This window comes from Cervus elaphus, chromosome 4, assembly GCF_910594005.1.
Source record: "Cervus elaphus chromosome 4, mCerEla1.1, whole genome shotgun sequence".
Classification (NCBI taxonomy): domain Eukaryota; kingdom Metazoa; phylum Chordata; class Mammalia; order Artiodactyla; family Cervidae; genus Cervus; species Cervus elaphus.
This window is the reverse complement of record NC_057818.1, coordinates 40106325-40120304: the sequence shown is the minus strand read 5'-3', so window position 1 is coordinate 40120304 and position 13980 is coordinate 40106325. Positions and strand designations below refer to the sequence as shown.

General features: G+C 42.9%; 1 protein-coding gene across 5 annotated transcripts; it reads right to left on the bottom strand.

Annotated features, from left to right (window-relative positions):
• Positions 1–105: 105 nt before the first annotated feature.
• On the bottom strand, positions 106–13195 carry ZNF23 (zinc finger protein 23). Of its 5 annotated transcripts, none has more exons than XM_043899014.1 (6): positions 13158–13195; positions 12649–12764; positions 8083–8147; positions 5783–5909; positions 4990–5103; positions 106–2400 (listed from the first exon to the last, which is right to left on the bottom strand). In XM_043899014.1, exons 3-6 carry the CDS (start codon positions 8116–8118, stop codon positions 599–601), a joined length of 2079 nt encoding a protein of 692 aa, XP_043754949.1. In that variant the 5' UTR covers positions 8119–8147; positions 12649–12764; positions 13158–13195; the 3' UTR covers positions 106–598. The 5 variants fall into 5 exon arrangements, with proteins under 5 accessions (XP_043754949.1, XP_043754948.1, XP_043754952.1 ...); XM_043899013.1 differs by lacking the exon at positions 13158–13195 and adding an exon at positions 13074–13138; XM_043899017.1 differs by lacking the exon at positions 13158–13195 and having other exon boundaries at positions 5783–5959; positions 12649–13067.
• Positions 13196–13980: the final 785 nt, after the last annotated feature.

Genomic DNA, 13980 nt, shown 5'->3' with positions numbered 1-13980 from the left:
AAAGCCAATTTATCAATATTTTCCCTCATGGTTGGTTTCTAGCTTTCATCTGATGCTTAGAAAGGTTTTCTCCATTCCATGAAAATAAAAAGATTTTACTCATTATTTTTCCCTTAAGGAAAGTTTTATTGTTATACCTCTTTACAAACTGGTGCATGCTTGTTGTAAAAAATTAAAGGGCAATAAATTAATTTAGGTAAGTAGTTGAAGAGTTTTTCTATCTAAGAAGGTACTGCTCTCTTCCATTTATTTAACTTCCCTTCTGTGGCCCTCAGTGGAGATCTGTTAAGTTCTCCACAGAAGTCCTACATAATAAGTTTATACCCAGAAAATTGACTGTTCTTGATGCTGTTGGGAATGGAATATTTTCCTTCATTATATTTTCTATTGGTTGTTGGTATAAACCAAACTATTTAGTTTTGGATGTTATTTGAAAACTGGTCATCATTCTTGATTTAAAATTGAATAAAATGAAAAAGATTTGTTTCCTTGTGAAGACTCGGCCATATTAATTTCCCTTTCAGGGTTTTCCACCAGGGTGAATCTGAGGACACTTGATCCAGTTCAGCGTTAACACTGACAATTTTCTACATCCCTTTCATGAGGACTTTACTTCACTGTGAATGCTCTGATGCTGACTAAGTTGGAAGCTAAACCTGAAGGCTTTCCCACACAGATTACACACATAGGGTTTCTTCCAAGTATGAACCGTCTGATGTATAATACAGTCAGAACTATAGCTGAAGCCTTTGCCACACTCCACACATCTGAAGGGTTTCTCACCAGTGTGGCTTCTTTGATGCCGAATTAAATGAGCATTAACATGGAAGGCTTTTCCACACTCCTTACACTGAAAGGGTTTCTCTCCAGTATGGATTCTCTGATGCACAATATAGTCAGAACTACAGCTGAATGCTTTCTCACATTCCATACATTTGAAAGGTTTCTCCCCAGTGTGTATTCTCTGATGCCTAGTTAGTTTGGCATTGATGCTAAACGCTTTCCCACATTCCTTACATTGGTAGGGCTTTTCTCCAGTATGGATTCGGTGATGATCAAGTAGGTTTCTTTTAGAAGTAAAGCATTTCCTGCACTCATTACATTCAAAGGGTTTCTCCCCAGTGTGAATCCTCTGATGCTGCATTAATTTCGCATTAACGTTGAAGGCCTTTCCACACTCATTACACTCATAGGGCTTCTCCCCGGTGTGGATTCTCAGATGCTGCCGAAGCTGGGAGTTACACCTGAAGGTTTTGCCACATTCTTTACACTCATAGGGTTTCTCACCCGTGTGGATTCTCTGGTGCTGGATTAATTTCCCTTTGACACCAAAGGCTTTTCCACACTCAGTACACTCATAGGGTTTCTCCCCTGTGTGAATTCTTTGATGCTGAATGAGTTTTGCATTACTACTAAAGGCCTTTCCACACTCCTTACACTGAAAGGGCCTCTCTCCAGTGTGGATGCTCTGATGCTGCCTAAGCTGGGAACTGCACCTGAAGCCTTTCCCACACTCAGTACATTCGTAAGGCTTCTCTCCAGTGTGGATCCGCTGATGTTGAATTAATTTTGCATTAACATTGAAAGCTTTTCCACAGTCATTACACTCATAAGGTTTCTCTCCAGTGTGGATTCTCTGATGTATGATATATGCAGAACTGCAGCTAAAGCCGCTCCCACACTCCTTGCACTGATAGGGCCTCTCTCCTGTATGGATTCTCTGATGCCTACTTAGACTCCCATTAACACTGAAGGCTTTTCCACACACCTTACACTGATAGGGCTTCTCCCCACTGTGGATTGTCTGATGTGTAATATAATGGGAACTGTAACTGAAGCTTTTACCGCACTCTACACATTTGAAGGGCTTCTCCCCACTGTGAAGTCTTTGATGCCAAATTAATTTTGCATTGATGTTAAAGGCTTTGCCATACTCCTTATATTGATGGGGCTTCTCCCCAGTGTAGCTATCTTGACCCTGATTAAGTTGAGAGTTACAGCTAAAGTTTTCTATTAATTCTTCACATTTGAAAGGTCTTTCCCCAGAATTAATTATTTCCTGTTGAATAAGTTTTGTGTCAAAGCTGAAGGCTTTCTCCAGTCTTGTACACTCAGGGGGCTGCTCTCCAGTGGAGACGGTATGACACTGATTCAAATTTGGACTTTGACTAAAGAAACACTCCTCCATGGGGCTAGTATTGTCTTTCACCATCCTGTCAATGACATTGCTGTTTTCTTTCTTCACACTTCCTACTGAGTGGACCTCCTGCTGTTTCTTTAGAATATACATTTCTGTAAAATCTGTTTCCTGAAAAGAGTTCCTCTGAAGTTCATATGATGTATTATATTTTTCTTCACACATTTCTCCTGTCAAATTATTGTCAGTCTGGATATCAATATCTAATATAAAAAACAAAACATAAAATATCATGTAAGAACCATGTTAAAAAAAAAAAAAAAAAGAACTGTGACAGAATACATGATCAAAGTAATCAAGAGGGCTCTTTAAAATCACCAGATTGGGCCAAAGAATCTAAATCTGGAATAATATGTAGCTATTAAAAAAATGAAATAAACCCATGTGTGCTGAAGTGAAAAGATGTCAAAAATACACTGTTTACTGGAAAAACAACTTGAGATATGGTATGTAAAATATCTTCCATTTGTTACAGAAAGTAAAAAGGGCTGACATACATCTATTTGAATATGGCTAGAAATCTACTGCAGGCATACACAAGAAACTGATCAAACTGGCACAGGAATTTGGGGAAACTTCCCCACTGCTTTCACCTTATGCACTTTTTGTACTGTTTTGAGCATGTGCAAATATTACATATAGTAAAGTAATGATTTCAAAAGATTATCAGTCTCTAAACCAACAGCCAATAACAAGAAGGTTAAGAGTAACAGCAGTGGGACAAAATTCTAGGGTCTTATCTGTCAGATCAAATTCCTTCTATCACATCATATTTTACTACACTCTGCAGTTTCCATTAATAAAAATGGAAATTGCTTAAGAAGGATAAGGCACAGAATCCAACAACATGTGGCAACAAGGGATGGCAAGCATTGACAGCACTAGGAAGCAAATGGGAATGAATTTTGTTTGTTTTCTTAGAACCAAACTTCTAGGCTTTCCAAACTTTCTCCTTTAACATCTTTTTTCTGTACTTGTGAATGGCTCCATTCAGGCCCATTAGATGCCTCTGACCCCACCTCTTCCCACCCCCACCAGAACACTGCTGCATTCACCTTGTCTTTCCTCATACCTCTTTCTACAATCCTAAAATTGGTCACTCTCCAACATTCTTTCTGTCGTCTTACTAGTTTTTCTATAATCCCCACAGTCCTAGTAGAACTAATGATCTGTACACTTATTTTCAAATTTCTCAAAATTGGCCCCAAAATGTTGCCTCTATTTTTTCATTTCTCATCTCTTCTCAATCATATGTAATAAGCCCCCTACCTCAGTATTTCATTATAATACCAAGACAGTAATGCGAAACAGTAATCCCAAGTCATCTTTCTCTTCCTGCAGGACATGGGTTCAGTCCCTTGTCTGGGAAGATTTCACATGCCATGGGGCAACTAAGCCTGCATGCTGCAACTACTGAAGCTGGCAAGCCCAGAGCCCATGTTCCACAATAAAGAGTAGCCTCTGCTCACCACAAGTAGCGAACACCCACATGAAGCAACAAAAGACTGAGTGCAGAGATAAATCAATTAATTAAAAAAGAAATCAACTCTGCTGACATAGGTCTTGTGCCCTATGATTTACCCTTCTGCCTGCCTAGAACCCATTTGGTTCCTTATCCCAATTAACCTACATACACTGATGAGATGAATGTTTCTATCCTCTGCTGACATCATGATGGGTTGTTCAAAGACTTCAGGACTGTGGGCTGCCTACAGAATGAAATCTAGACTTCTCTGACTGAGAATCTCCACAACATCACTGACTTGCCCCTCTGTTTGGTCAAACACTTTAAACTCTCCATTTCATTTCCAAAATATGTCTTCCTTGGTCAGTAAACAACTGGTTGTATGATCACAAGGAACAAAAATCCAATGAAACCATCTTTTTTTTAAAAAAAAAAGATTTATCAAAAGGATGCAAGAGTATCTTATGGACCCCAAAGGCAGGAATTAAAGCTAGGCCTCATGAAAAATGGGAAATCACCTGGCAGCTACTCTGTGTGAGCCCATGAGAACCTCATTACTTCAAGAGTGAATCTTGGCCCTGCCCCAAACTAACTGAATGACAACCTGCACATATGCAAGATGCCCAGGTGATGCACTCATTCTTCTTTTGAGAAATGCCGAACTGATAGCAGTACTTCCCACCTTACTTCCTACAGCTTATTATATACAGCTTTCTCCTAAAATACATTAGTAAATAATAAAACAAAATTTAACTGAGCACACACTATAAGTTAGGGGCTTGGTACATGTTCTCTCATTTTATCACCAATCCACAATCCAAAGGACTATTACCTCATTTTATAATTACTACTCCATTTGCAAGAGTGAGAATACTATTAGAGAATGCAAATAACTGACCTGCTCCAAGTCACACAACTAGGAAGTAGCACAGTTAGGACTGGATCTGAGAAAGTCTACTCCAAAGCCTACATTGAAAGACTTAATTCTGTACCCTTCATATTAAGTGGATAGTGCATAGAAAATATCAAGGACCCAAAGAAGTACTGAATCCTTTTGTTTCAGAAAGGTAGAATAACAAAATTAGGATTGAAAAGAATTAGAATGAAGCATTCAAAAAAAGATCTGTTCTTGGAATTATAAAGAAATAGCAAACTACAAAAACAGAAAGGTCTCAAATGTTCCTATCTCTAGAAATCAAAATTTATTTAAATGTTATTCTGTACACCTGGCCACTAAACATGGCATGCTTCTACATTGCTGAAGTTGACTTTCTTCCTAAAGGGTTAAACTACTTTCCAGCATAAGGGCAATGTGTGCCTCCCTTACCAGTCCAGAGGCCCTGGGGGCCTGTGCCTGCTCCAGAGGCCAGTGGAGATGGGCCCTCAAGCTCACCTCCTCCCTCCAATTGTGAGATCACAGCAGGTTTGAGAAGCGGAAATCCTGTTTCAGAGAAAGGAAAAAGGAAAGGCAGGTGAATAATCTCCCACAGCTGATTTCCTAAACCTGATTTCTCAGATTGTGTCAGTAATGGGGAGAGAAGGAAAGAGTCCTGGTCGGGGGCGGGGGGGGTCCTGTGCCTAAGAACTATCGGAAAGGGGGTGGCGTGGGTGGGTAGGAAGGTGCATGTGTAGGGTGGGGTGGGAGGCAGAAGCTTGAGAAGATGTGGGAGGATTTGGGCAGGGCCAGACTGAGATAGTTCATGCAGGGCAAATAAAGATATTCTGCCTAAAGGGACAGATACCATTTTTTGACCACGGCCTAAATACTATTCCAAGTACACTGAGATTCCTAGAAAGACTCAAGAGATGCAGGTTGGGTGAGGGGGAACCTGAAGGTAATACCGCAGAAAAGGAAGTTACTTTTTTTCCTCTCTGTATCCAGAACAGCCTATAGGGTGAATCAAGAGTGCATGCCAGTCCCAGCAGAGTCCTATATTGGCCCTAAAAGGGCTTAGGGTTCATCCTTCCCAGCAACCCCTGGGTCTAGGGGATTAGGAATCAGCTCCTGAGGTTCCTACTCTGTAAAGGATTACCAGAAGCCCCCTTGCAACCAGTAAAGGGAAAGGAAGCCAGGAAACCCTAATAAGCAGTCTGAGCCCCAGGGGGGAGAAAGTGCTTACCCAGGGAAGCCACATTCCCATAATTCTCCAGCATCACATCCCTGTACAGGGCCCTCTGTGCAGTGGACAGGCTGTCCCACTCCGTCTGGGTGAAGTACACAGCCACGTCCTCGAAGGTCACCGACTTCTGAAACAACAGGTTCCTGCTGCCCTACGGCCAATTCCATGGCTCATGCCCTAGGTGAGGGGCAGAGGGCAGTATGAGGGCTTGAGGAGGCGCTTGTGGAGAGCACAGAGGTAATAGGGGGAAATATTTACAAAAAACACCTAGAAAGTAAGGCATGGCATATCTGGCTCACAGCAGAGAAACCTCATGCCATATTTCATACTTACCAAAGATGACATTAAGTTGAAATGAAAGAAAACAAATTCTCATGACTGAGTTCTCCCAATGCAATTGCTTTCTTTCAGTTAAGCTACCATGCCCCTCACTGGCAGAAGCAACCCCGGACCCACCCATAGGCTTCACACTCCTGGCCTTGAGGTCTTGCCTTCTGCGCCCAGCTTACCACACCTTGCCCTCACCCTCAAGTCAGCTCCAAAGCATATCCATGGCTTCTATCCCATCCACCCCCACCTGCCACAGATTTCTATCACGCACCCTCTATGAGAGGATGTGCAACCTCTACTCCAGCGTCTACAGCAGAGGAAACTCGGTGCTGCCCAGATCAGCTGGGTGGCGTGGGGGTGGAGAGTGTGGTAAGAGCAGACTGCCCATTCTGCTTCCAAATGGGTTTCACTGAAAGCCTGTTTTCTGTTACCCTCTCCCATTTAAGCCTCATCCTGTCCAACTTCAACCAAGACTTCACTGTCTCTCCAAGGAGGTTACCATCATTTCACTTACTCCTCTGCATCACTCCACACTCAGCACAGACTCCTTCCTCGGCCTTCTGAAACACCTTTGGGACACACTGGCAGCGATCTGCCTCTCAACTAGTTCTCTACCAGGATCCGTCTTATTCAGTTGTACTGGCCTCCAACCCATCAACCATTCTAGTCCAACTTGTGAGCATTTCTGTGAGTCACTCATTGTGTGACCTGGATAAGTCAAGTAACTTCCCAGTACAAAATGAAATGCCCTCAACATCAGCCACCACCCGCTTTTTCCCACAACCAGTGCTTCTTCCTGAATTCAAATCTCAGCTGGTGTCACCCACCATCATCCGCATAAAAAAGAAACCTGGTGATTTATTCCTGGCTCCTCCCTCCTTTATCCCACCCCAATCCTTGGATTCACTGTCCTAGAGATTTTTGTTAAGCATTACCTGAATTATGTTAAGCATCCTCCTCTTTAGCAACCACTTGTCTTAATGAAGCCTACATCACCTAGACTGATGGGACTTTTTCTGAAGTGGTCACTCTGCTTTCAAATCTCCCCTCAAAACTATTCCCTATATAGCCATAAGAAATCTGACCACATTATGGTCCCACATGTGACACAGGGCTGAACAGTAAAGAGTCATGCAATGACTGTGTGACTGTGGGCAAGTCACTTCAATCCCCTCTGCCTTTGTTTCATTTGTGACAGAATGAACACAACACAGTGCCTATCTCCCAGTGCTGCAGTCAGAACTGAGTAATCCAAATAAAGTGCTTAGTATGGTGGCTACAGTATAGTAAGCTTCAAATGGTGTAACTAGAGTCACTATGACTATGATTATTCCCAAACTATAGTCCATGGAGGCCCAAGGATGAGCATCAGGGGGTCCATGAAATCCCTGAAATTGTATGGAAAATTCTGTTTGCTTGTTATTCTGGAGGAGAGTATCCACAGCTCTTAATAGAGAACTAAACTTTGACCACTGCACCCCAAGCCCTAAAAGCCTCTCCAGGACACAGTAAGACATCCCACCCCACAGTACATCCTTCCTTTTTTCCTTCACTTGACCCCACTCTCATCTTCTGTTTGCCCTGGAACTATAGGTACAACCACCTTTATGTGGATCTGGTCCTGCTATCCCTCTTTATTTATATTCCCCTTCCTGGAATCCTACTCCTCTGCTATTCTTCTCCATTCACGGGCAGCTTCCACTTCTCTTATTCACCAGAGCCCTCTGCTGGTGGAGCAAGACAAACTGCTGTGCAGAAGACTATACCTCTGCCTTCCCCTCACTCGTGTCTTTCCTTTCCTGGTCTCTGGACCCTATCCCTCCACATCACCCCTTTCCACAAGCTCCAGCCCAGCAGGCTGAAGCATGGAGGCCCCCTCCAGCTTTCACAGCAAGGCTCACCAGCTTCCCTTCTCAGTTTTCTTCAATGTGAAACTGCTCAGAGGAAGAGATGAAGGACCCACAGCTCACCTCGGGCCAGGATGTCAGGAGCATGGCTGCCATCATCTGGTCTCCCTCTCAGAGGAGGACTGGAGCTGAGGGAAAACAGGGGAACAAGTATAAGACAAGTCACCCCCACCAGGAAACATATAGCCTCTCACAGAAGGTTTGAAACACAGGCAGCCAGCATCCAGACAAGAGGTGCGAGCAGAGCTACCTGCCATGGTAAGAAAGGAGTGATCTGCTCAATGGTTCTGTGCCCAGGGGTCCTCCCAGCCATGACATCGATGCTCACTGCCAGGAACTCTGGGATTTTTACAATTCTGACATATACTGTACACACAAAAGTGTGTACATAAAATGCAGGTAGAGCCTGAAGAATACTAAAACAAAGACTCATGTAGCAACAGTTCAGCTCAAGGGACAGAACATTCCCAAGGTCTTAGGCTTATTTGTCTTTCTCTAAACGAGCTTCCCCTTCTATTTTACAACAAGAGAAGCCAAGATAGAGAGGCTGCAGCCCCAATACAGAGGCCTGAGAGTCAGGCCCCAGGGAGGCAGTTCGTGGAGAAAGGTACAGCCACTCTCTCCCATGGGCCTGTTCCCCCATACAGCTGAGAGCCCTCAAGAGTCCTGATATCTCTGTACAGATCTTGGAAGTTAGGCTTCTGCCCAGTCCAGCATTACGATGAGGATGCTGGGCTGCAAGTGAGATACCAGGCTGGCTCCTCATACCTTCCAGGCTTCTGATGGCAAAGAAGCCAAGGCCTCAGCTGCCTGAGAGAGGGAGTCACTATAGCATCCAGGGTACCATGGCCTAGCACTCCTTGTTCGTTATATTCCAAACAACATGGACTGGTTATTTCCTGATTTTTACTGCTTCCAAAGTCAGTCTTGAGATGTTATATTTTCTTAAAATACTGTCCATGTCTTTCAGAATTTAAACTTGAGTGTAGGATTATGGGCAACACTGGCCTGTGATTTTTTTCTTTCACTTTTTCCCATACCTGAAGCTACTCTGCTTTTCCTACTTCTTTTGATATATGTGTTGTCCAGACCTTTTAGCTTTAGTTAATGTTATGGACTGAATGTCTCCCCTCAAGATTTGTATGCTGAAGCCCTAATTTCCAATGTGACTATATTTGGAGACAGGACTCATGAAGACGTAATAAGGTTAAACAAGGTCATAATCCATAGGGCCAGTGCCCTAAGAAGAGGAAGAGACTCCAGAGTTCTCTTCTCTGCTATGTGAGGACACAAGTGAGAAGCAGCCATCTGTAACCAAAAAGAATCCTTACCAAGAAACAAATTATCTAGTACCTTGATCTTGTACTTCTAGCCTCCAAAATTAAGAGAAATCACTTTCTGTTGTTTAAGCAGTGTATGGTGTTTTGTTATGGCAATCCAGGCAGACTAAAAACATTAGGCTGAAGTGTGGTATATCTATGTTAACTTTTATTTTTAAACAACCAGCTTTTTAATTTTGAACACCACTTCCTTTTCTACTTTTTAATTAAGTTCTGATTTTTTAAATTAATTAATTTTAATTGGAGGATAATTACAATATTGTGTTGGTTTTTGCCATATATCAACATGAATGCATGGGTGCACATGTGTCCCCCTAAGCTCTGCTTTGTAAAATTTGTTTCTCTAGCTCTGTAAGAGATACCTTATGCACCTTACCAAATCCGCCTGTCCACTCTTAGTCCAGTTCCAGAGGCTTTGACCAGCTTTGCACAAGTACAACCTACCCATGCTTCCTCAAGGGTCTACACCACACATGGTAATGGCTCCTGCCCTGGGGCTTCTCTGTCCTGTGTGGGACATCTGCAGACGTCCACTGGGTCCTGAAGGACAGGGGAGTTAACACCTGTGATGCCACCCCTGACCAACAACAGATAGAGGTCAATGGAAAAACATTTTCCCCTTTAGTCTCCCAGGTGGGGAGCCATGAGACTCCAAGGCTCTTCAAAGACCCTGTAAGTCAGAGTACCACTCTCCCACTGAGAGACCAGCCTGGCAACGCATCCCTGTATTGGTCCCTCCTTCTCTGTTTCACTCCCCTTGTCTTTAACTCTGCCCTACGACTAAAGTTCCAAATAAACAGCCTGCCCACAAGCCTCTGTCCAATGTTCTGCTTGTAGGGAATGCTAAACTACAAAAGGTTCTACCAATTTTATTACATAACGTTTTCTCCATAACCCATGATTACTTTTACCTAATTGTTTAGAGACCCAGTAAAGAGTGAACTCTCACAAAACTCTGAGTCCTTATATATCATGGGCGAATCCTTTCAAATTTTAAAGAAATGAATAATTCTAACACTACTTAAACTGTAGCAGATACCAGCAAAATAAGTTTGTAGTAGTTTATTAACGGGACATCATGACTGGGAGGGATCATCCCATGAATGCAAGTAAAGTTCAGTATTGGTGTACAGATTGTACTTTTTCACATTAATAAATCAAAGAAATATAAACATGCTCTCCATCTCAGTGGATGTCAAACGTGTTTGATAAAATTCAACATTCACACCTAAATTTTAAAACTAATTCCCTAAGGAACTTCTCATATGTAGGTGATATACATACAAAATTATTCATTACTGGAAACAACTCACATGTCCACTGAGAATATGAACAAGCAGTGTTAGGGAAACTGTAGAACAAAGCAAACAGCATTGTAAAAAAATTAACATAATACCAGTGATGCAGTTTTGCTCAGATTGACAACGATATCAGTTTGCTTCCTGGATCATAAAAGGAAACCCAAACTGCAATCTTTGAAGTCTCACCCATGGAGAAGATGCCCTGCCTGAGACCTTTTCCCAACTGGGACTCCAGATGTGCTGTGACACGGGACTTCCCAGGGCTGTTTGAGTTTGGACGTTGGTCAAAACCCAATTTGGTGATGCATCCTCTGCTGTTTCTGTTTCTCTTTTCTTTTAATGTTAGTATATTAAAAGTAAGCTACATAATTCTCTAATAAATATTGCTATTGTTTACTTGTATGGAACAAGTGGCTTATTTTGTTAACAAATCCTTTGACCCAGAGATGAAGTGAAAACTTTCAGCAAAATGAGCTGTCATACTATTTTTACAATGAAACATCACCCAGTAGCAAAAATGAATGCCTCAGCAACACACACAATCTGGATGAATTCAGGATCATAATACTGAGTTAGGCAAGTTAGGCAAGTCAGAAGACTTGCCCAGAAGACTTACAGACACCATGACACTACCTTCATAAAACTCAAAAACAAACAGAATTAATCACATTATTTACAGAAACAAGTATATCTGATAAAATTATTTTTTAAAATAGGTAAAGGAATAATGGATTTCCCTAGTTGCTCAGTGGTAAAGAATCTGCCTGAAATGCAGGAGACTCAGATTTGATCCCTCTGTCAGGAAGATCCCTCGAAGAAGGAAATGGCAACCCACTCCAGTATTCTTGCCTGGGAAATCCTAAGGACAGAGAAGCCTGGAGGGCTACTGTCCTTGGGGCTGCAAAAGAGTCAGATATGACTCTTAGCAACTAAACAACAATAGCAAAGGCTATGATTAACACAAAATTCAAGAGAGTACCTCTAGGGGACAGAAAGTGGGAGCTGGAGTGGGGAGGAGTGTACAAACACATGCAGCCATATTGGCAATGTTCTCCTTTTTATTGGAGTGTCTCATGGGTGCTCACATCACTACTATGCTTCATAAATGCCATGCTAGATCAATCTTCTGAATACATGAATTACATTTAAAATATATACTTATCTATATGATATGAAATAATTTTCAACATGCAAAAGGTACTGTGCTATGTTCTGTGTAAAACAAAAAGGAACTATAATATATGTATATCTGGTGATTTGTGCAAAAAGAAATAAAAGGAAAAACCAGAAACTAAGGAGAATGGGTGCCTCAGGTGTGGATGGGAAGTCAGTGAAAGGAACTCAGGGAATGGAAACAGGGTGAAAGGAAACCTGGGTGCAGAAGTAGAAGGGGTGACAGGAAATGACACCTCACTGAGTGTGTCTTTTTGTTCTGACTTTCATGTAATGCTTTGCATATCAAAATACACACACACATACATATATTAAAAAAATCAACCACCAGGATGGGATGGGGGTGACAACCTCCAAAAACTAAAAACAACAGCAAATGAGCCTAACCATACCACAACATTACTGCACTGAAGCGATGGGAAAGAAAACAAGTAACTCTGATAAATAATATTTTAACTAAATACTCTAAGGCTAAAAAGACCTGTACCCAAAGGCTTCTTGAGGTTGTATGATTTTTAAATTTATTGCCATTCTTCCCTATTTGGCAGTTAAAACCACAAATTTCCTTTGAATGCACTACAAACTACATTCCAAAAGCTTTTCAAATACACACACACACACACACACACACACACACATGTCTTCATTACTGCTTTACATTTTTAATAAACTTGCTTTCCTGAGGGTATGAATGAGCAATTCAATAACTATTTTATGGGTATTCTAGAACGGAGAAAATCAGCATATTCTACATTGTAACAATCATTCCCAGGTCATCGTCATCCCACAGCCCCAGAGATGTCGGGCCCGGTTACCTTTTGGAACTGACATCGCTCCAGAAGACAGTGCCCTCCAAAATCCGGGCTTCTTCCGATCTCGGGTGCCCTGGAGGGGCTCTGCTTTTTCTGTTCCCCACTGACCTCGATTCACCCTGTGTTCGGAAGGAAGACACATAAAGCTTATACTTGAAACGCATACAGATAAAAGCCCCTGCACTAACCCAACACATCGAGAGACTCGTGATACTATCTTAGGCCTCTTCATCTCTGCAAATATTCCACCCTCTGGCTGCTCCAACACAAGCTCCCAAAAGGCCAGTAGCATCTTCTCCGAAGTGCTAATTGCTCGCGGCTTCGCGGTTGTGACAAAAACCCAGGCTTCGCCTTCTACCCGACGGAACGTAATCGGCTACTAAATCTAAAGAAGGCGCGAAGAGGACCGAAGAAGCCCACAGATCCACCTCAACGGAGCTTGGAGGAGCATCACAACCGCAACCAGAGCGTTTGACCAGGCACCGCCCCCGCCTCCCGCAGCCCAATCTCACCTCCGAAGCTAGCCGCTCCACGGCGCGGCCGGAAGTACGTCACCAGAGCGCGGCCGAGTCTCTAGCAGCAGCATCGCTCCTACTCGGATGTGCTCTGGCCCCGCCCCCTGCAGCGGAATACCGGGTACGCTATCCTGGCTTCCTTCTCCCGGATGCGGGTCTAATAGAGAAAGCAGTGCTCCTCGAGATGGGTTAGGGAAGGCAAGAATGAGGCGAGCGATGGACCCAAACCAGGGGCTGGCGCCGGGGATCTGTATCGTAGTAAAGCTGCAGGTATAACCAGATTTGGGAGTTTCCGGACTGGACCCCTGATCACACGATGGCAAACCTAAGGCCCCCCTTTTTGAAACAAATATTTCCTAATGACCACCATAAGCTCCCGTCATGAAACTCATAGATAATAGCTTAGAAGATCATAGACAGTATAAACAACCTGCACTTTAAAAAGTCATGTTATAAAGGAAAAATAAAATAATTTATAATTTAAAGTGTATGTATTTCAGTAGGTAAATGTTTGGTAAGTCGGATTTAGACCGAATAGTGAAATTGCTCAGTCGTGTCCGACTTTTTGCGATCGCATGGACTGTAGCCTACCAGGCTCCTCCGTCCATGGAATTTCCCAGGGAAGAGTGCTAGAGTGGGTTGCCATTTCCTTCTCCAGGGGATCTTCCCGACCCAGGGATTCGAACGGAGATCTCCCGCGTTGCAGGTAGATGCTTTACTGTCTTGAGCCACCAGGGAAGCCCAGAGACCTAATAAGTCCTCAGATAACTTGCCTCTACACATAGAACATACGGGGTCCACAGCCATAATGTTGTATCTT